Below are 23,711 nucleotides of genomic sequence, written 5' to 3' on the forward strand. Positions count from 1 at the left end.
CAACAAAAAAATCGAAAATCTAATATACGTAACCCGCGGAAATTCAAAATTCGCGATACTTTTTGAACAGACCTCGTATACAATATAAATCGACAATTTTTAACACTTGAAGTACAAATTATTATAAAAGTACACAGATAATTTGAACAACTTGCGACCTAATAATAAATAATTAGATAAAAACTAAGTTTTTTTTTCTAGAATTATTTTTATTTCTCAATTTAATCAGAATTACGCATGCACGTTGAAAGCGACCAGTATTCAACAAAGTAATATCGCAGCAAACAACTTGCACTTTCTGCGTCAAATTCCAATTTTCTAATAGTTGGGAAATTGCTGTAGCTTGGTTGTTTCCACAGCTGGATGAAATGGTAACAGGTAGGCCGATAAGTTCCCGGTCTATAAAGAAAACACAACTTTTTGGTAAAAATAAATTTTATTCATCAACATAGTTTCCATCAAGAGCGATACAGTCACTCCAGCGCCTCTCTAACATTTCTATACCTCTTTTAAAAAACTATTTATCTTTAGCCTCAAATAGGCGTTTGTTTCGGCGATCACTTCCTCATTAGAGCCAAATCTCTTACCTACGAGCATCTTTTTTAGGTCCGCGAACAGGTAATAGTCGCTCGGAGCCAAGTCTGGAAAGTAGAGGGGGGTGCGGAATCAATTCGAAACCTAATTCGTGCAATTTCGCCATCGTAACCAAAGACTTGTGACAGGATGCATTGTCCCGGTGAAAGAGCAATTTTTTTCTTTGCATGTGAGGCCGTTTCTTCGATATTTCCTCTTTCAAACGATCCAATTGGCCTATGTAGCGATTGCTGTTGATTGTCTGGGCTTTTTCGAGGTACTCGATAAACAAAATACAGTGCGCATCCCAAAATACATACGCCATAACCTTGCCAGCTGACTGTTGCTCTTTTGGCCGCTTTGGGCGAGGTTCCCCGGCTGCTGTCCACTCAGCTGACTGTCGACTAGACTCTGCTGTGTAGTGGTGGATCCATGTTTCGTCCATGGTTACGTATCGACGCAAAAAGTCTGTTTTATTGCGACGAAAAAGTTCTAAACAGTGTTCAGAATCATCGACTCGTTGTTGTTTTTGGTCAAAAGTCAACACGCGCGGCACCCACTTTGACAACAGCTTTTTCATAGACAAATGTTTATTCACAATAAATCCTACACGTTCTTTGGATATATTCAGAGTCTCAGCTATCTCCAGCAACTTTACTTTACGGTTCCCCAAAACGATTTTGTGAACTTTTTTGATGTTTTCCGAAGTAACCATCTTTTTTGGGCGACCAGAGCGTGGTGCATCACTGGTGTCCGTACGACCACGTTTCAATTCAGCAAGACAATCAATAATGGTTGATTTACCTGGTGCAGAGTCCGGATAACGCTTACCAAGCCAAGCTTTTGTTTGAACGGTGTTTTTTCCCTTCAAACAACAATGTTTTATCAAAACACAAAATTCGTGTTTATTCATTTTTTTGTTTATCAACAAAGTTGTTCAACTGAAACTACTCTAAATTTTTCTGCTACCGTCTAAAGGTTAGTATTTACTAAAACAAGCATCGGTTCAGCGATTGCAACGCCATCTGTGTGTCAGACCGGGAACTTATCTGCCGATGTGTTAGGCATTTCCAATAAATTTTTGATCCCTCCGTAATTTATCACTACAAGCAATCTCTCTAAAACTTTTTTTTCGTGTAATGTAGGCAACATCGATCCCATCCACTGAATTATTATTCCTTCGAGTTCGATTTCTTTAAATATTTCTCATAGTTTTGCCGCTCGCTTCGCTCGAAAACGTTTACAAAAACCGAATAGAAGTTCGATTGGTTATTAAATAATTAAAATCATAATTTAAACTATCAGTAGTTGCCAATATAATACGAGCGGCATCGCGATCACTAATTTTCCAAACATCTAAGATTGCAATGAGTTTTGAAGTAATAATTTGTTGTATCCCTCTTCCTTTCTTTGGGTCACTCAATCTAGGCTGTATCAAAGTGGTCGTTATAGTTAGATTCTTTAGAGTTATTCGATAAATATTTTTCATTTAGAAGGCCAGCCCCCACAGAAGGAATAATATTGCTTTCGTCGTTGGACGAAATTAACTGTAGCTTTCTCTCTTCGGTTATGTAAAATAAAAATAAATTTAATTTTGGTGCTTCCAAAGATATATAGTATCTTAAATCAGCGTTCTACCAACGTTACGCAAACATTGCAGTTTTCATGGACTGGCGTTCTAATATTGAGCCCTCTTGGATATTGGTTGTATTTATATGCTCCTTTGTTCCTTACAGGATAGGCAAGATTCTGAATAAGCACATCAGAGTAATTTTCAAACCCCAGAGAAAGATTTCACAATTACTCCCTAACCTCAAAGATCAAAGACCACGCCTAAAAACACCGGGTGTATATAACATCTCCTGCTCCTGCGGAAAAGTGTATATAGGAGAGATCGAGAAGAAGATTAGTACACGGATCTAGGAACACCAAGTACGGTCCTTTTTCTTAATAAGTTTTAGTAGAACACTGGATGGAAACTGGACACTCCGTACAATACGACAGGATACGATATTAGCCATGTCACAAGGCTATGTCGCTAGAAAACATTGCGGAGGTCTGAAAATTTTGAAACATCCTCGTAAACTTAACCGAGACAAGAGTGTACAGATAAACCTTATTTGGCATACCGCCATTCCGGGTTTTTAATTGACTAGCTGATCAATAAAAAACAGGCTGATTGGCTAGAACCAACATCTTTCCACCTCCCTCCACCCTCCCCTCTTCCCAGTAATAAAGGAGCATACGAGGGGGGACCCAAAAAATCGGATTTTTTGTATAAAAACTTTATTTATTAACTTTTTTAAAAAATTTCTTCAGTCACCTTCAGAGTACTCTCCATTAGATGTGATGCACTTGTCAAGTCTTTTTTCCCAATGTTTGATGCATCTCTGGAACTCTTCAACTTTGATATCGTCCAGTGCCCTTTACGAAGCTGTTTTTACCGCATCCACATCATTAAAACGCTTCCCTTTTAGATTTTTCTTCATTCTCAAAAACAGAATAAAGTCGCACAGGACTAGGTCTGGTGAATACGGAGGGTGGGGAACGACAGGCCATCCTCGAGAGGCCAAATAATGGGTCACTCGTAAGGCCGTGTGTGCGGGGGCGTTGTCGTGATTAAGGAACCAGTCACCTGATCGCCAAATTTGCGAGCGTTTCCTCTGCACATCCTCTCGCAGACGTCTTAAAATTTTCAAATAAAAATGCTGGTTAACAGTCTGGCCAGGGGGAACAAATTCCCGATACACAATTACAAGAACATCAAAAAAAACAATGATGATCGTTTTCACATTCGACCTTATTTGTCTTGCTTTTTTTGGTCCGGGAGAGTTAGGAGTCTTCCACTGGCTTGACGCTTGCTTAGTTTCTCTGTCATATCCGTAACACCAACTCTCATCACTTGTAATGACTTTGGTGAAAAGGGAAGCGTTTTGATGATGTGGAGGCGGTAAAAACAGCTTCGTAAAGGGCACTGGACGATATCAAATTTGAAGAGTTCCAGAGATGTTTCAAACAGTGGGAAAAAGACTTGACAAGTGCATCGCATCTAATGGAGAGTACTTTGAAGGTAATTGAAGGAATTTTTTAAAAAAGTTAATGAATAAAGTTTTTATACAAAAATCCGGTTTTTTTTTGGGTCCCGCCTCTTACATAATTATGCGAACGCCACTCACTACCACATATGCGGGCAGACGTTGGACCAGACAACAACAATGTGATATACCGAGTGCGTAATCATTGGCACCTGACCGGACGACAGAGGCTCCGCGCATTCGCAATGCAATCTTAATTATAAAAATTCGCACGTTGTTCCTGTGTTCTTTCCAAATTTACAGATTACGATGTGCACTTCATCATCGAACGAATCGCCAACGCGTTTGAAATTAGCGTCGACCTGTTATCAATAACCAAAGAAAAATATCTATCATTCACAAAGAACATTGAATGCACGCGCGACAAATAGAGAAATCGAGTAAAGCCGGTCGATTTCTTCAAATTTCTCAATACCAGTCTGGAAAAATTAAGGTCCTATCTCAACGCGGACAGACTATTTCGTGAAGGTCTCTTCTAACCCCATGTAGCGGGAGAACTCTCTACTACGCCTACGAATGGCAACGCGATCTCAGGTTGGTTTTTTTGGGTTCCTTTTCGTATAAAGATAACCAATATCCAAAAGGGCTCATTATCAGAACGCCAAGCCCTGCAAACCGCAATGTTTACAAAACGTTGACAGAACGCTGATTTAAGGCATTGCATTCCTCCTAAAACAACGCAAATGGATTTTACCAATGGTTATGAAATCCTCAAAACTAGTATTAAAAATAAATTATCTTTATCCAAAAGAAAATATAATTAGAAGAAAATATTAAAAATTTGAAAATCTTGAATTACTCTAACTCATACTTTTTGCTTCAACTATTAATTGATGAGCCCATTCTCGTCGCAATTCTTCTTGTTTTTGTCGAATTGCATTTTACATTTTTTGTTCGAGAAAACTGCGATTGCTTCCAATCACTGAACCCGGCCGCCTCTTTTTCTTACGGTACATTAAAAATGCCTTATTTTTTCTATTGAAATTATTTCCAAAGAATTTGCGTAGACAATGTCAAATAAATCGTTTAACGAATCATAGAAACTCTTTTCCCGCTATATCTATGTCGGGCTCCGGCGCGTCTCGTTTTTTGGAGAGTTCGTAATTTCTGATAAAATAATTCTAGCTTATTAATACTATCTAAAATTGTTATTATTGAAATACGTGCTTTTTTTCAAAAAATTTCAACCTTTTTCACAACTAAACTAGCATTTGTGCGAAGATTCAATTTCACTTTCCGCAAATTGTAAAAAAGAATGCGCAAAACCTGTCCAGTGCTCGGTAATTTTGCATTATTTGTACTTCCATATATTGGGTAAATATAATTCCGTAGCGAAAATAAAGCAAATTTCAAATACAAAATAATTAGCAAAAAAGCAATTTTAATCAAATATGTTCCATTCTGTTGAATAACTTTCTGCTACCTCTCCACGAGCTTCATTATCCCTTTTTCATAGAAGTCCTGAGATTTTTGGGCAAAGAAGTCATCTAAGTGGTATTTGAGGACGTCCAGGAAACTGAAGGTATTGTTATTCAAATTGTTCTGTAGCGCCCGGAACAAGTAATAGTTTGAAGGTACAAGGTCCAGATTATACGGTGGGTGCACCAAAACATCCCATCCAAGCCGTAGTAACTTTTGCCGGGTCATTAGAGAAACGTGTGTTCTAGCGTTGGCCTGGTGGAACACAACGCCCTTTTTGATCGCCAATTTGGGCCGCTTCTGATTGATTGCTGGCTTTAATTTGAGCAGTACGTAGTCGAATCTATCGTTTTGTTGGATGAAAGCAGCTCATAATAAACGATTTCTTTCTAATCCCGCCAGATACTAAGCATGACCTTCTTCGAGTATAATCCAGCCTTTACGACTGTCTGAGTAACTTCCCCGCGATTCGAACATTATCTTCTATAACTGACATTCATTTCACCTGACATTGGTGTAGACAATCTACTTTTTTATCGCCAGTAATTATCCGCTTTAAAAATGGTCCGTTTTAATTAATTATTGATTCGCGTTTGAGCAGTGAATCGCTAACTAAAATTCCGTCCATTATTTTCTTTTTGCTCAGTTCGCAGGGAACTCAAACATCAAGCTTGTTTATTATCTTAAGCTTCCGTAAATATATCAAAACATCTAATTTGTCAATGTTAAGGTTATGTTCGATCTCTGTAGTCGTCAAATTCCGGTCGGAGGCGATTAAAGCTTAATTTCATCAGCATCAGTAGTGAGTGGCCGACCAGAACGAGGAGCATCTTGGAGATAAATATCTCCGCAACAAAATTTTGCAAACTACTTCCTACACACTCTTTCGCTTACGGCATTTTCTCCATACACGGCGCATATCTTTTTGTAAGTTAACGACACGTTTTTGCCTTTTCGAAAATAAAAAAGCAAAATGCCGAAAATAAATGTTATTTCCTACTATGTTCAAAATATAATTAAACTTCGTATATGTCACGTATCTCGATAAATACTTTCTTAAAATGTTGGTACAAATTTTAGCTTTCACTTAATGTTCGACACTTCATTTAACACATGTGCGAGCAGAAAAACAACTACGATCGACATCTGTAGGAATTTTGCTACGGAATTACGCATTGACCCAATAATTTGTGACGATACACCTATTGCCCCAGAGTCGGACCGATCATCCGTCGAACCGTGCACGTATTGTGCCACATAGAGATTTCCACATGCGAGCGTGTTAAAGCGACAATACGAGCGAGTTAAAGCAACAACAGGAGCGTTGCTGTGACATTCACTTCGCCTAGGAATGACACGTAAGTCGAGCGCTTCGGCGTTATAAGTGGCATTATAAAAGCGAGCCGATGTTCTTCAAGTCAGAGCCCGGCAGGTCTCCCATCTAGACGGACAGAGCGGATGGTCTGTCGCATAGACAATGTGTTCGCCTGTTCTCGAAAACGATGTCTCTGGCCGATCGGAATGTCATTCCTTACCTCCCATTCTAATCTTCGACCAGTGCATCCGGGGATGACGCATTCGCCGTCTTCGTCAAGCATTCTCGACTGCCGGATCCTGATCACCGACACACAAAAAGGATGGCGTATTCGCTGTCATTGCCGAGCGCTCTCGGCAGTCGGGATTTCCATCCATTCGCCATTGCCGACTGCACTTGGCCCTCGGCGCTCAATTACGTTTGTTTGTAGTGATAACTTGCGATCCTGCAGTGTTAAAATATAACTCCGACCTTGCCTTCCGTAATACCACGCTGTGAGATACCACGCTGATTCAATAAAACGGACTTTCTGCGATAACTAGCTAAATCGCGCCGTTTATGTGAAGTACCGATCTTTCTTTCTGCGACAATTGAGTAGACCACACTGATTTAATCAAAACCGAAAACTAGCCCCGCACTGTGCCCAAAGAAGTAAAGCGCCGGTAGCGGTCTCCGTTAATCGCACTCACAATACCAAACTAACCGAATTATTTTCGACCGTATCACCATAGCATAAACGTAACTCTGTTTTCAAAGCCTCCGAATACCGCGCGTCTTACGATCGAAACTAGCGTCCGTGCGTAATCCACCAGGAAGTCCATGCTAAGCTTAATACATATTTTTAACAAAACATTGTTCGTATTTTTTTCTTTTCGTTTCATTATAATTGCCTTGCATTTTATTAAATATATTGCTTGTCAACCTACGTTCTGCTTTAAACCTTTTACCCAAACTTAATAATCCGACGAGCTCACCCTGGTTGCCGTTTCACTTTTTAGTTATCCCCAAAAAAATTCGCTGACAGCTCAGGAGATCGACCTTCACAAATTTAACAGAAATAATTTTTCAAAACTTCTTGTTTCCATTACAAATTTTAATTTTAAACTTGTGTGCTTACTCCCAAAAAGTCACCTCGATAAGTACGCGGCAGCATGTTACGTTAACCCGGAAGTTTAGAAGAAGCGGAGGCAGTGATATTAAAAATCGGTCTCGGTAACATGCGATAGCATGCATAACATATGTATGCATGCCATACCGTGTGTGTTCCAAGCGCACATGTATACGGCATGCACATACAGGAGCTATTCAATCTATACGTTTACGCAATTCATAAACATATTACACTAAATTCAATGATTGATAAAATTGAAAGTTTTCAAAAAAAGCTTTATACTCTCAAGTATATATTATCATAGAACAAATAAAAAATTATACATTTATTAAATAATAATAACATTATCAGTGAAAGTGTTAAAATTAAATGTTAAGATAAAATTATTTACGAGGATGGTCCCTGAAGTATACGAACCAACAAAGAAAACACAAAAATTTTGGAAAAAAATGTATTTATTTTTCAACATAATCTCCTTTCAGCTCTATACACTTTTCCCAGCGATGTTCAATAATTTCGATACCCTTTTTATAATAAGAACTGTCTTGCTCCTCAAAATAGCCATTAACGGCCGACATCACTTCTTCATCGTTGGAAAATCTTTTACCACTGAGCCATTTTTTCAAGTTTGGGAACAGAAAATAATCCGAGGGGGCGTTTGTTGCTGTGAAACTTCGCTAAGCACTCAATTGAAACATCTTCACGACACTGTTTTTGCTTGAATGTGAGCAAACGCGGCACCCATCTTGCACACAGCTTTCTCATGTCCAAATTTTCAGATAATATGCGATGTACCGCACTTCTTGAAATGCCTACTATGTCTGCTAACTCGCGCATTTTAAGTCGACGATCATCCAATACCGCTTTGTGGATTTTCTTCACCATTTCTGGAGTCGTCATTTCATTTGGTCGACCACAGCAATGCTCGTCTTGGCAGCTCGTACGGCCTCGTTTAAACTCTGCTACCCAATATTTTACTGTTGTAAACGAAGGAGCAAACTCACACAGAGTAGAATCCAGTTCAGCTTTTATATTGGTTGGGCTGAGGCCTTTCAAATTAAAGTATTGTATCACATAACAATGACCAATTTTCTCCATTTTTACAAATTCACTGAAAACGTTCACTATTGATGGCTGCCAAACAAATACTAAACAACGTGGTGTCTTCAAACTTGAAACATATGCTTTATAGATTGTATACTTTCTAATATAATGATATTTTTGAAACAACTACCGCTATCTCTAGGTCAAGTCCGGTACTTCAGGGACCACCCGCGTATGAAAATAAGCGAAATTATTAAATTTTCAAAATTTCAAGTCAATTGTGGCACGTCTTCTCATTGTCCGACTGACTTTTATTTTTATAGAACTATTTTTTCTTCGGATGGAAAAAATTTAAGGAGTTGTATGAGAAAAATATGATCGTTGAAAAATAAGGATCTACTATATATCCATCGCGAGCGAAATCGATTGCGAGCAAATTAATCTTGCAGCGGTGCCACATTGTCAGAAAGGCAAGCGCAAACGCCGAGGAGAAAACCAGTGGCTGACTAGCTGTAATTCGTCATTTTACACCGTTGCGGCGACAGTCGGTCCAGCAGGCACTAGTCGTCTTGATTAGTACGGCTGGTCTTACTCAGTTTGCAACACTCACCTTAATACTTTTGTATAAAAAAAGATAAGAGAAATCGATTAATTTTATTAATAACTACGCATCAATTTGCAAAACGTAACGCAGAATTTTTAAAATAATTCTACTTTTTACAACAATGTTTTGTACCAATTATATTGTATAAAAAAACATAAAAGTGATGTTAAACAAAAATATCTTACACGATATTTCATATTTTATAGTGAAAAATATTAAGATAAAATGTAAAATATTTTGGAAAATATTAATTTTTTCCATTATTTTATTCTAGCATTAAATATCAAATATGCTACTGTTAAAAAAATTCATGATGCCCGTGATATGACCTTCGATGATACGTCTATCTAATGATTTAAACGTCTATCTAAAGTCAAATTTACAGCAACGTTCTTTTTCCTTTAAAACTCTACAATTCTTATATTTATCATTTTTTCCTAAAATATGTTGTTTTGAAATATAAAATAATTTACCTGGAGAAAATAATATCAAATACCTTGTGTGTGTGTTTTAAACGTGTTACAATGTGTTTTAATCATGTGCTTAATAATTCTGTTAAAAATATCTTTCAGCTAATAAAAACCTCAGCCGGATATATATCTGTTTTACATACGACTAAAAGTTAATAAAAAAGAGAGACCTAAACAAAATCAATATTTTTGTTAATATAAATTGGATTTTACATAAGGCCTTAGTTTAAAAATGATGTAAGTAAGTATGTAGTTGTAGTATAACGTGGTATAAATACATGGTAAATAAATTGTATAATGTTATTGCATGGTAAAAGAATAATTAGAACATTATCTTTTTGATTATTGTAATTCCTTTTTTATATTTCTGATGTAATTTTCTTATGTTGAAATCACTATATATTTCATGTATAATTTGTATTGATATCGCGGCTATTATAAAAATATATTTGTATCAGGTGCATGCAAATTTTATAAAATCACAAATGAATAGCTATAGTAGCAATTTAATAATTGCTTTCCTCTAAAGTGCTTTTTAGTTTTTAAATGTTGGCTACATTGAATCAATATTCATGATTGACAGGTCATAATTCCGAACAAAACGTTACATTTAACACAACTGAAGATGGAACCAAATAAATTTCACCTTCTGATACTTCTTCTATCACGTGATAAAAATTGTGATGAAAATGCTGCAGCAATTAAGACTAATTTGTGAAACATATAAAAGAGATATTATTAGGTGGCAAACTTAGTTCCTGCGGCTCCCAGTTAGATGACGTTAGTTGTAGGTGTAATTTATTTTGACATCTGAAACTGGCTGCATTTTAGAGGTTAGATATTTGTCAATAAAATTCAGTGCGAAAAGATTCATTTAAGCCAATAGTGCTATTTTTTTTTTTTGATTACATATGGAACGCGATAAGTTAGTTTTTCCACATGTGCTGCTTCATTACTTTGACTTGAAAAAAACTGCAGCTGCAGCTCATAAATTGCTTTTCAAAGCTTATGGCAATTATGCTCCATCGGAAAGAACATGCCAAATATGGTTTCAGCGATTTAAGATTGGTGATTTTTATGTCAATGATAAAGAACGCTCAGACCAACCAAAAAAGTTTGAAGACACCGATTTGCAGGCATTATTGGACAAAAACTTTAATCAAACGCTCCAAGAATTGTCTGCAGCATTAAAACTTTCTAGTTGTCCAAACAAAACAGAAAACAATGAATTGGAAGCATTGCTCAACAAAAATTTAGCCCAAATATTAAAAAATCTTGCAGTGCAGTTTGGAGTTGAATCTACATTAACCCACTATTTGAAAACAGTGGGAAAGATGCAGAACAGAAGAAAATAATTTTCCAATAAACTCTCTTCAAACGCTATTGCAAACCGCCATTTCGTCTGTTTCTCATTGCTTGCCATGCCCAAAAAAAACGAATTTTATGACCAATTTTATGACGAATAGTTACGAGTGATAGAAAGTGGGTCTATTTTGACAATTATAAACGGAAAAAATTACGGATTAATCCTGGCCAACCATTGACATCCACAACAAAACGCAACATCCGCGGCTATAAGGTTCACCTGTATATCTGGTGGAACCATGGACTAATTTACTATGATTTACAACCACTAGGATAGACAGTCACATTAGGAGATCACTACATTCAACAATTATAGTATTTGAATCAGACCTTAAAAGAAGGACGGTATTAAATAGCCGTGAATCAATGCAAAGTTATCCTATTTTAAGACAACGTTAGACTGCATGTTGCTGTTTCGATTAAAGAGACATTGTTTGAGTTAAATTGAAAAATTCTGAAGTACTCAGCGTATTCTACAGGCATCACTCTATATGATTTTCATTTATTCAGATCGATATAACACGATCTATCTGATACACGATTCCGAAATGCTGAGGAAATGCGAGAATAGATCGATAAATACTAATAAAAAATTATTACTTCAAAATGAGTCATTTTATAGGTGATAAATATATTACTTCAAGATTAATAATTTTATTGGTGTGGTATCATACTATTGCCCGAAAGACGGCAAATGTTATTAATAACAATAATTAATTCTTTGATTAAAATATTAAATGTCATCTTATTATAATTAGTACCTAAAAATGGCTTTAATATCTGATATAGTAGCTTTGCAGGCGTTAGTCACAAGAGGTGGATGTCTCCGAGAAAGTAATAACACAGGACGTGCTTTCCATGAGCGCGCAATTTTCCGAAATATACCGGGTGTAGAAGTTTGAAACCGGAAATTTTGTAAAAATTACACGTCAGTTGTTTGAAAATGATAAAAAATATTTCATTCAAAATAATGTCAATTGCTATTTATATATTTTTCCCACCTCTCCGGCAGTTTATGAATGCCACGCCAAAAAACCTTTCTTCTTTTGAAGCGAACCAGCTATCGAGCCATTTTCGTACATTTTCATACGAATTGAAGCGTTATTCAGCGAGAACGTGTCCCCTTGATGCGAATAGATGATAATCGGACGAAGCCAAGTCTGGAGAATAAGCCGCGTGCGTTAGTACTTCCCAACTGAACGCCTCGACCGTTTCCCTGACCCGTTTTGCTGTGTGTGATGGGGCATTATCATGGAGCAAAATGACTTTGTGTTGCCTTTTTCTATATTCTTGTCGTTTTTCAAGCAGTGTTCGATTTAAATCGATCATTTGCTGTTTGTAGCGATCAGTGTTAACTGTTTCACCAGGTTTTAGCAGCTCATAATAGATTACACTCTTCTGATTCCACCAAACACAGAGCATTGTCTTTATTCCAAAGCGATTGCGGTGGATGTCGATGGTTCGCCTAGATTCACCAACGATTTCTGACGCTTAGGTTTCTCAAAATATGTCCATTTTTCATCACCTGTCATGATACGATGTAGAAATGACTTTCTTTTGTATCTGTCGAACATCATTTTAGAAGTGGTTTTCGATTTTCTTGCTGTCTTTCATTCAGTTCATGCTGAACCCATTTTCTCACTTTCAGAATCTTTCCCATGGCTTTCAAACAAATTGAGACAGCTTTCTGCGTCACATTCAATTCATCCGCGAGTTCTTGTTGAGTTTGAGTATCATCTTCATCCAATAAGGCTTGCAATTCGTTGTCTGCCAACTTTTTCGGTGGTTTCCCACGCTCTTTGTTCTCACGTTAAAATCATCACTTTGAATTTTTTCAACCTCTCGAAACACTGTGTTTTACCAAGAGCATGTTCACCGTAAGCTTCGACAAGCATTCGATGCGATTCTGCAGCAGTTTTCTTCAAATGATAACAAAAAACCAATGCTGTCCGCAAATCGTAGTTAGTAATCACAAAACTCGACACGTTTAAGGTTATAGAAAAATATACCGGTGTATGGAACTTGAGTTGTTGTGTGTTGAAGATCTTCTTCAGCTGTTAAAGGGAAATGATATCGCTGCAGAAGCGGTCTTACGGTCCCTAAACTGATGGCCAGCACCATCTATAGGGAAATTCCGGTTTCATACTTCTACACCTTGTAAACTTTTTAGCGGAGGCTGTGCACTTTAGATGCACAAACATCTTATTGGTGGTCATCGTGTCCCTAAACTTATATCGCCCAAGCTCTATCTGGCCACAAGAAAACGAGGAAGATCAGCGAGAAAGATCACGACGTGGAACAGCAGAAACTAAAGGAAGGTAATGGAGGAGCGTTGACGATGAGACTCTACAGGATAACACTAAGTGATCCTCCACATTTTAACATAATATGAAAGTTCAATCAGATAGTATAATATAAGAGTTTAGTATGAATGTTACCGCAATATCATATAAAATTATATAATTAATTTCTAAAATTGGATTTACTGTTTCTTAAAATATTTTCCGTTACAATTAATACATTTTCTATTCGATGAATATAATCATCGAAACATTTCGTCTATCCTTCTGGTGGCACCTTAGACACCAAATTTTCTAACGCCTCGGTTGTGTTCAACTTCAAACCATGCATTTTATCCTTGACGTATGAAAATAGGAAGTCGCAGAATGCCAGGTTGGGGATAAGGCGGATGAGTTATCAGTTGTACACTGGCAGTGACCAAAAACTTAATAATCTTCTCTAGGTTGTGCGACAATGCGTTGTCTTGATGCTAGATGATGTACGATTTTGACCAATTTGACAAATTTTTTTAAACACATTTGGCAGTCAAATTATTATGTTATTACTCAGCATTAACCATACGACGATTTTCAAGCACAACATATTCAACAGTTTTCCTGAAGAACAATTATTTTCTTGCGAACATTTCGGATGCTCTTCATTTTTGTTGAATTGTGTGACTCGTCTGAAGATACTCATACACTCGATTGCTTTCCGGTTCATAGCAGTAAATCCATAATTCGTTACTTGTTATAATGTCATAAACTGTTCTGAACTTACTATATTTTTTAGCATTTCTTTGCTCTATTAGACACGCGCTTCTTTTAAGTTTTCGTTGAATTGTGCAGTATCCAACAACCACACAGCTTTCTGATGCCAAAATAATATAGGATTGTTATGATTTGAATCATATCAGTGACTGGGGACACCTTATTAGATCGTGTAATGGTTTTCCTGCTGTAAGTTGCGCACAACATTGACGTTCTCTGAAGTGATCGCTGTGGCAGGACCTTTATGAGATTTGTCATTGAGCTTTATTCGATTGCGTTTGAAATTTGCATACTACTCAAGCAATCTTTTGAGATAGTTTTTCATTGTCGAAACCGAAAATTTTCGATGTATTTTAGAGGAGTTAGCGACATTTTAAAGTCGTAAAAATTAATCGCGAGGAAAGTTTCTCGTGATAAATTTATCTATAAGAAAGCGTAAATTTTGAACACGTCTCAAAAATGAATATTTTTTGATACGTCAAAAGGTAATGTCATTAAACATGTGAAATAAAGAAAACGTATCAACAGTTTTGATGTAACATGATGTTTAATATCATCTTGCAAAGAATTTCGGAGCAATCTGCATATTATTAAATCATCCAATTGAACGTAGCCGATTTCGTAGTTATTCGTATCTTTCAGTTGTTGAGACGGCAGAAGAGGCAAGAAGAATGTCAATAATAAACAAGCGCCAGCTGAAAATCCCAATCAACAACTAGGAAAAACAAGAATATCGAAAGTGAGAAGTGAAAGATGCAAAACAGCAGATTGAAGAAAACAATCGGCTGCCATCGGAAGCGTAAAGAAGCTTCCGAAAATTAACAAACATAAGGTCTGTTCGCGTTGCTTGCACTTTTGACACTTTCACATCTACGCCTTAACGCCTGTTGCACATTAGTCTCTCTTTAAAAAGAAAATATGTCATTGGATATCGATCGGCATTAAGTGCAAAAGTCTCAAAAGTGCAAGCAACGCGAACAGACCTATGAAAGAAGAAGGGGGACTTTCATATTGCTTGCAGGCTGTGTTCTCCAAGCTCCGTTTCGTGATTGTTGTTGTAGTTGTCGCAAGTTAGAGAGAGAGAGAGAGAGAGCGCGCGAGAATACTGAGCATTGATGAGTGAACGAGAATGAGAAAAAGAAAGATGAGACTAAATCTGTTATTGTGCTTGAGAACAGAGGTAGACGAGTTTCCAAGAGCATGACCCGAAGGCCAAGTTACTAGGAATATTAAAATTGCAAGATCATCAATTTACGCCATAATTTACTCATCGTCGCGAAGAAAACCAATTCGTCAAGGAATTCACAAAAGTGTCAGGTATTTGGTCCCGACAGCCAACCAAGATGGTATTCTTTGACGAATAATACAGTTTAACAAAATAAGACCTTTTCTGCCTTAAATTTTATCAAGTTAGTCATTTCTGGTAGATGTTTTAGCGCTGATTACGAGTTTGTTGGAAAAACAACGTATCATATCCAGTTTTTGAGGAAACTTCAATTAAATTTGCTAAAATAGACGTTTTTGATACTACTTTTGTGTGAATTATATCTTTCTATGGGAATGTGCTTTAGAAAGTAGTAACAGTTCAAAATGGATCTGAATATTTATGCTTTATGATAAAAATGCCAGAAGTCTTAAATAAGCAGGAAATATATCGAGCAGGCAGAAAAGGCTTTCCTAAAAAAGTAGCTGAAACATAAGAAACATCATTTATTGCAGTGTTCCCAAGTCGTACGTCTCTATAGTGGCTACACAGCGTCCCAACAAGCCGGTCTCCGCTATAGCATACGGCACTGCCCCCAGGCGAAAAATACACCCACTTTAACACTTTACGGTCCGTTGACGGCATGATGCCGTCGCGCTCGTTTCAATGTAGTGGTCCGTCAACGGCATCGTGCCGTTGTACGTATTTCGACGTTGCAGTCCGTCGACGCTGTGTCGTCGTAATCTGATAACATTGGTTTTATTGATAAATCGAAGCATATGCGATTATAAGCAATTGGCAACATGCGAAGCAGATAAATCGTAGCTACCTATGTCAAATCAACTGACGATTGCTCCAAATGTTAAAATTGTTCTTTTGAACTAGTCTTTCGATTTTAGTCGATCGATATCTTAGCAGTGTAAACGCTATTGTGAGTTGAGGAAAAGCAAAAAATATTATTTAACACAAATTTTTCTTCAGATAAAGAAATTTAAGGTACAGAAGGTAAATACGCCTTTTACAATCAGTTGATTTATTATTTATCAATAACACACGTGTTTTCTAATAATATTTGTTTATTTATCTACTGGTTGGTTTCGTATAATGCCGTATCTTATATTATTTTATTTCATATATTATGGTCATAGATGATGTATTACCGATATTTTGTCGACGTGTCGTAAGACGAATTTCGTCAGAATCATTAAACGATAAATATATTAATTTAAACCCACGGAGAAAAAACAATGTTGCAAGCACATGTAAACGAGAAAACAAGTATATTTTCCATTCTTTTATTAATCCTCTTGATAATATTTATGCGCTTAAAAATCGATTATATCTATGTTTGACTTTTTTCCAGCTCAAAATAGACCATGATTTTGATGATCTCAGGAAGTAAAGCTTTCACGTAAAAGTTAACTTTTATGATGTTTAATAATAAAGAAAAAAATGAACTTCACGATAAAAGTTTTTTGAATACAGTATGTATAATAATTTTTTAGATATCAACATTTGTGTAAGAAAAGAATCAACCAAATAAGCGCGGCTACTTTCGTATTATGCCTTCGAGAAGTTTGAACACATTAATCAAACGTCTTCGGGTGGATCGCGAAAACCAGAAAATGTTAAGTTGCGGCGCACGCCCGCGGAGTTTCCTCGCGGTAAAATACGCTCACCGCAGATATATAAAACGGCACAACGGGAGGCTCCACACAAAGCGCTCCACGCAAAGCGGCAACACACATAGCCCTCTAACTCTTCCCAGAGAAGACAGGCATACGAGGTCTGGCTATTAAATAACAAGACTGCGCGCGCAGTTCTAGAGGGAAGGGGGGAAACGAATGCAGCGTTGGATAGGTGGAAGTGTCTACTATTCCAGTACGAAAACTCGCTTTTGTCGCTGTAGTAGTATTTTTTCTAAAGAGGTTAAAAACGAACCTGTTTTTTTCTCTTGCCGATAACAATGTGTAACGAAAAATACGAGCAACGGATCAATGTGAAATTTCTTGTTAAATTAAAAAAACTCCTACTGTGTGCTATAACTTGTTGAAAGAGGCCTATGGTGAAAATTCTCTATCTCGTGCGCGTGTTTTCAAATGATATATACGGTTTTCTGAAGGCCGAGAGAGCACCGAAGATGACCAACGTCCAGGTCGACCTGTCTCTGTTTTAACTTCGCAAACAGTGACCAAAATCAATGAAATTGTGCGCGGAGATTGTCGTATGAGCATTAGGATGATTGCTGAGATTGTAAACGCCGATAGAGAAACTGTCAAAAATATTTTATCTGGATATTGCACCAGGACAATGCACCTGCACTTAATGCGCTGTCTGTGAAGCGTTATTTAGCCGCTAGAAGCACTCTAGTGTTCGAACACGCGCCGTACACGACTGATTTAGCACCCTGTGACTTTTCCTGTTTCCAAAGATTAAATCTGTCTTAAAAGGAACCCGATTAGAGTCGATGGAAGAGGTGGAGCGAAAATCGGCGGAGCTCCTAAATGCACTTACAAAAGAAGACTTCCAGCATTGCTTTAAACAATGGAAAAAACGAATGGAACGGTGTGTGGAAAGGGGAGGGGAGTACATTGAAGGGGAGCATTTGATTGTTGAATAATTTTTAAAATAAAACTCTTTTTCATAAGCAGTCTCGTTATGTAATAGCCAGACCTTGTATATGGTGTGCACTTTTCAAGCAATGAAGCAAAGGTAGCAGCTCTTTCTCTTTAGCCTGGCGAGGATTTTTCAATCCTTTGCCAAAATTTCTCGGCCGACAGGCCGTGCAAATTTCTTTGCAGGATAAATTACCTCAAGGACATCACCATAGACGAGGAAAAGACTACCTCCACAAGGAGCTCCAGCTGCAACGCTATCAACGCCGAGTTCCAGTTTCAACGCAGCCAGCATCGAGCTCCAGCAGTAGCACAACTACCTCGTCCATCAGCGCGCCATTATTGCGCCCATTTCGCCGAGCAGCAGCGCACGTCTTTAGCGTGCCTACCTCATCGAGATCCAGCACGCCTCTTCAGCCAGCGCTCCATCAGCCTGCCTCTTCAGCAGCGCACCTTCTTCGATAGCATGTCTTCCTCATCGACGCCGAGCTCCCGACGCAGCACTTCAACGCCGAGCTCTCTTGGCCATACTACTTCAACTCCCGCCCGGGGCATTCAAGCTACGCGTCTCTCCAAACGGAAGGTTTCACGCGCGATCGCCAGAGGACCTCGAGCAACGCAATTTTCCAGGGCACTTCATTTATGAGGCGGATACAAAAGCTTAGATGGGAAATGTTGAAGGGAAATGTTGATATCTAAAAAGACTATTGTACGTAGTGTATTCAAAAAACTTTTATCGTGTAGTTAATTTTTTTCTCTATTATTAAACATCATAAAAGTTAACTTTTCTGTGAAATCTTTACTTCCTGAAATCATTAAAATCATGGTCTATTTTGATCTGGAAAAAGGACAAACATAGATATATTCGATTTTTATCAGCCCATCTATTTATAACTATCAGCTGCCGACACTCCGAAGAGCCTCGAATACAAAGACCACCGAAGTGGACAGCATCATATTATCAGCCTCCCGAGAATCAAGACGCACGCTGTCCGATTCGCACAACTCAAGAGGGGCGCCATCAGATGTCCCTCCATTCTAACGCTGGATGTGCACGCCGCCGTCAATCTCACTTACCTGTTGACTCGTCATCTTCGATAAAGGATTATTGTTATTCAAAAGGACACATCTCTGTCTATTGTTTTAGCGTACTTTCTGATCCGCACTAAAGCAACATATTAACCAAACCAAAACGCTAAAAACTGGTGACCCCGACGTGATCTTCGTTCGGAGACAATGCCAATAGAGCATTAACAGATACGAAGCACAAAAGATACGGCAATGCAGGAAGCAGCTAACCGGAGAATTAGCCCACCGAGCGGCCGACACGTCGACAAAGTCGCCGTTCGAGCATCTCCTTTCTGGCCAGAAGAGCCCGAATTATAGTTCGCTCAATTGAAGAGTTTACTCTGAGCGGCATAAAGCGAAACGTCACCAAGTATGCCCACATACTAACGCAACTGGATACTAAGTACAACCAGGAAGTAAAAGACGTCATTGCCAATCCACCAGGCGCAAATAATTACCTGGCAATGAAGAAAGCGTTGATCCAACGTCTCTCCGCATCGCAGAAACATCGCATCCGACAACTCCTCGAGCACGAGGAAGTTGGAGACCGAAAGCTATTACAGTTCCTCCGCCACTTACGCACGCTAGCGGGAGACAATGCCTGACTAATTCTTGCGGTTGCTTATGTTTAGACTAACTACCCACACAGATGCAAATCATACTGGCGAACTGCTACGAAGATTGACAAAGATGTGATCGAATAGGCGAAACGCATTCAGGAGACCGACCGGACCGTCTCTGAAATTGCCTGTGCCATTGACAAAATCATGGCTGAGCAGTTACAAAGGCTAACGTTGCAAATTGCCAAACTTAGCAAAAGAGGGGAACGAACACTTAGGAGCCGCAGATGTTCCCGAAACCGCTCCAGGAGAGACAGAAGAAGCAACAAGTTCAGTGCTTCTCTCACCAACACTTTGGGGAGCACAAAATGCACGCAGCGGTGCAACTACCAGCAGCCAAAAGAGCAATCAATGATGGCGGCCAATGACACTGCCCAAAGCCCACGCAGTCCCTTCGTAACTTGCCAGAATACCCGGGAGAAATTTCTTACCGAGATTGGCTTTGACGTCAGAGTGTACCTACGCACAGCCGTGAAGGGATTTCGGTCACCTACAACCTATATACCATACGCTGCTGCCAAAGGAACTCTAATATCAACATATGGGTGGGTCACCATCGAGCCGAATTTAGGACTTTAGCGCACGTTCCTGTGGCGCTTCATCATCGCCAACGTTTCACAGGCAATCGGGGCTAACTTCCTAGTCCACTACAGCTTTCTGCAGGACCAAACTGCAAGTTTCCGGAAACCCGTGCCGAAGCAACATTTTGACTGTGAAAACTGTCAGCACAGAGGCAAAATATCATCGTCTCTTTGAGGAGTTCCCCGAAATCACCTTCGACAAGCTAAAGAATGCCTAACCTCTTCCCAAGAAAGGGTAAGCATTCAACGGTCCATTACAAACCACACCTGGACCATCGGACACGTGTCGACCATGCAGACTGGCGTCCGATAGACTGCAGCTAGACTGCCGCTAAAACCAAATTCAGTTTGATGTTGCAGGAAGGCATTATATTACAATCAAAGAGCCTATGGACATCACCATTACACAAGGTCTCGAAGTCGTAAGATGCCTGGCGGCCATTCGTAGACAACAGACGGTTGAATGCACGGACAGTCAGGGTCAGATCGCTATCCAATTTCGCATATAGAAAACTTCAATCAAAGCTTTCATAATAAAATTTTCTCCACTTTCGATTAGGTACAAGTCTATTGAATATAATCAGATGTACCCTAAAGACGTTCCTAAGTTATCCCTAAGACTAGTTACAATTCCATTTATTAATTAAAATATATACATCATGAGGTTTAATTACGTCTATTTAAAACAAATTATTGAAAAAATATATTAATTGCTAAAAGATATTAATATATTAATATATTAACAGATATTAATATATTAATATATTAGGTGTACAACTTTGCCGTTTTTTTTTTATTTGAGGCTTTATTGTAAAAAAAATGGAGATAAAGCTATGACTCAAAGTATTGTCCATCACTGGCCACAACTTTCTTCCATCTTTTGGACAATGCACGAATCCCGCGTCGAAAAAACTCGTCATCTTTTGAGGTAATCCACGAATCTATCCATTTTCCGACTTCTTCATAAGACTGGAAGTGTTGGTCAGCCAGGCCGTATGCCATTAATCGGAACAAGTGATAATCCGAAGGTGCAACGTCTGGAGAGTACGGCGGGTGGGGTAGGACTTCCCATTTCAACGTTTCCAAGTATGTCTTGACCACTTTTGCAACATGGGGTTAAGCATTGTCATGCTGCAAAATCACTTTCTCGTGTCTCTCGGCGTAGTGCGGCCGCTTGTCTTTCAATGCTCGGCTCAAACGCATCAATTGAGTTCGATACCGATCGCCTGTGATTGTTTCAGTTGGTTTTAATAGCTCGTAATACACTACGCCGAGCTGATCCCACCAAATACAGAGCATTACCTTGGAGACATGAATGTTCGGTTTGGCCGTCGATGTGGAAGCGTGGCCGGGAACTCTTCATGATATTCTGCGCTTGGGGTTATTGTAATGAACCCATTTTTCATCTCCAGTCACAATGCGATGCAGAAATCTTTTTTGTCTTTGCCTTTCAAGCAGCTGTTCACAAGCAAACAAACGCCGTTCAACATCTCTTGGCTTCAACTCGTACGGCACCCAATACCCTTGCTTTTGAATCATTCCCATGACTTTGAGGCGCTTCGAAATGGCTTGTTGAGTCACTTCCGATGATTGTGCCAGTTCTTTTTGAGTTTGACACAAGTCTTTATCAAGTGATGCCCCCAATTCAGCATCTTCCAAAATCTTTCCTCTTCCACCGATATGCCGGTTTTTGACGTGAAAATCACCGTTCGTGAAGCGTTGAAACCACTCACGACACGTTCTTTTACTAATAGCGATCTCACCATAGGTATTTGAGAGCATTTGATAAGCCTCAGCCGCAGATTTCTTCATATTAAAGCAGAAAAGTAAAACCTCCCGCAAATGACGAGAATTCGGCTCGTAAACTGACATCTTCAATCGACGATAACTTTATGGTACAGATACAAATCGACTAATGTAACTATTAGGTTATGTTGACAGATGCCCAAGTTGATTGTATGACGTATATGATCTATTTACTTTGACCACTAAATTCCACTAAAGCCATCTACAGGGAAACGGCGGGAGCAAAATTGTTCACCTAATATTAACGACATTAATATGTAACAGAGCAGCATAATTGTAATACTGCTACACTTTTGCTACATAAGATATTTATAATAGGTTCTAAAACGTATGTTCTTCGAAGGTTCCCACTTTTTTTGAATATAACTACATCAAGTGAACGTAAAGCGAACGTTTACGTACTACTTGGGACGGCATCCTGGTCGCCTCGGCGTCCGAAGAGGAACATGAGAGCCATCTCCGGTAGCTCTTCGCACGCTTGCAAGAATACGACGTGCTAATCAACCCGGCAAAATGCGTTTTTGGGGACAGCCAAATGCACATCGTTGGCTATTTCGTTTCCGGACAAAGTACAAAGCCACCTCTCAAACGCATTCAGACTATCAAAAAGACTATCAAACAGTTAGAACAGTTCCTAAGAAACTTCAACTTTTACTGACGATTCATCTCATGGGCAACTCAGAAACAAATCCTACTAAACAATCTTCTCGGTAGCTCAAGACAAAGGGCAGCACTCCTGTCGCCTGCATGAATGAGAGTAGAACGGCATTCGAGGTAATGCAAGAATAGCTTTGCACGCGCAGCACTGCTTGCTCATCCAGACCCTGTGACAGAGCTTATGTTGGCGACAGCCAATTTAACGCCTTCAACACCGTTATCGGGGCTCGACGATACAACAGCAAGTCAACGAGGAATGGCAACCCTTGGGTTTCTTTAACAAGAAGCTAAGTCCCGCAAAAGCGAAATACAGTCCGTACGACCGAAAATTGCTGGCCGTATTCACGGCCATCAAGCACTATGGACACATGTTGAAAAGCAGAAGTTTCACCATCTTCACCAATCACAAGCCATTAAGGTACGCATTTTAGGTGTACATTAAATAGAACCTGCTACAAAACTACTCAAGGCAGGTGAAGCATCTCACTTACATTATCTAATTTTTGACGGACATCCAGCACATTGCCAGAAAAGACATCGTCGTCGATACTCTCTCACGAGTCGAAATCATCCAACGGGCAGTCAATCTGGAAGAGTTAGTCGTGTCGCAGGAAACGAACAACGAGCTGCGATACCTCCTTCAACAATCTACAGTCCTTAAACTCGAGAAGCGACTGATACCGGGCTCAGATCATCAAATTGTGTGCAACATGAGCACACCTCTGGCTCGCCCCTTCATCACGTAGTAATTCCGTCAGCAAATATTCCAGGTTTACACGGATTAATGCATCCGAGGGTCAAAGCGGCAGCCAAGTTAATCACATAACGGTTCGTGCGGCCACAAATAGAAGCCGACTGTCGCAAATGGGCGCAGACATGAATCCAATGTCAGAAAACTAAGATGCATCAGCATATCTACGCACCTGTCGGAGACTTCTCCATGCCGTTCAAGAGGTTCGAACACATCCACGTCGACATCATTGGACCTTCCCCAGTTTCAAAGGAGTTCCGCTAATGTTTGACCATCGCGGACCGATTCACGCGTTAGCCCAAGGCATTACCGATCTCCGATATCATGGCAGGAAGAGCTGTAGCCCGTCATCACTTCAAGGGA

At 39.1% G+C, this 23,711-nt stretch overlaps 1 protein-coding gene across 1 annotated transcript; it reads right to left on the bottom strand.

Annotated features, from left to right (window-relative positions):
- Window positions 1–235: 235 nt before the first annotated feature.
- On the bottom strand, window positions 236–18,957 carry LOC106744907 (histone-lysine N-methyltransferase SETMAR-like; the record flags this gene model as incomplete). Its single annotated transcript, XM_014620045.1, has 3 exons — window positions 18,943–18,957; window positions 592–1,438; window positions 236–399 (listed from the first exon to the last, which is right to left on the bottom strand). Coding segments are annotated over exons 1-3 (1,026 nt in total), but the record flags the coding sequence as incomplete, so codon positions are not given.
- Window positions 18,958–23,711: the final 4,754 nt, after the last annotated feature.

This window comes from Dinoponera quadriceps, unplaced genomic scaffold (assembly GCF_001313825.1).
Source record: "Dinoponera quadriceps isolate SergipeBrazil2010 unplaced genomic scaffold, ASM131382v1 scaffold1557, whole genome shotgun sequence".
Lineage (NCBI taxonomy): Eukaryota > Metazoa > Arthropoda > Insecta > Hymenoptera > Formicidae > Dinoponera > Dinoponera quadriceps.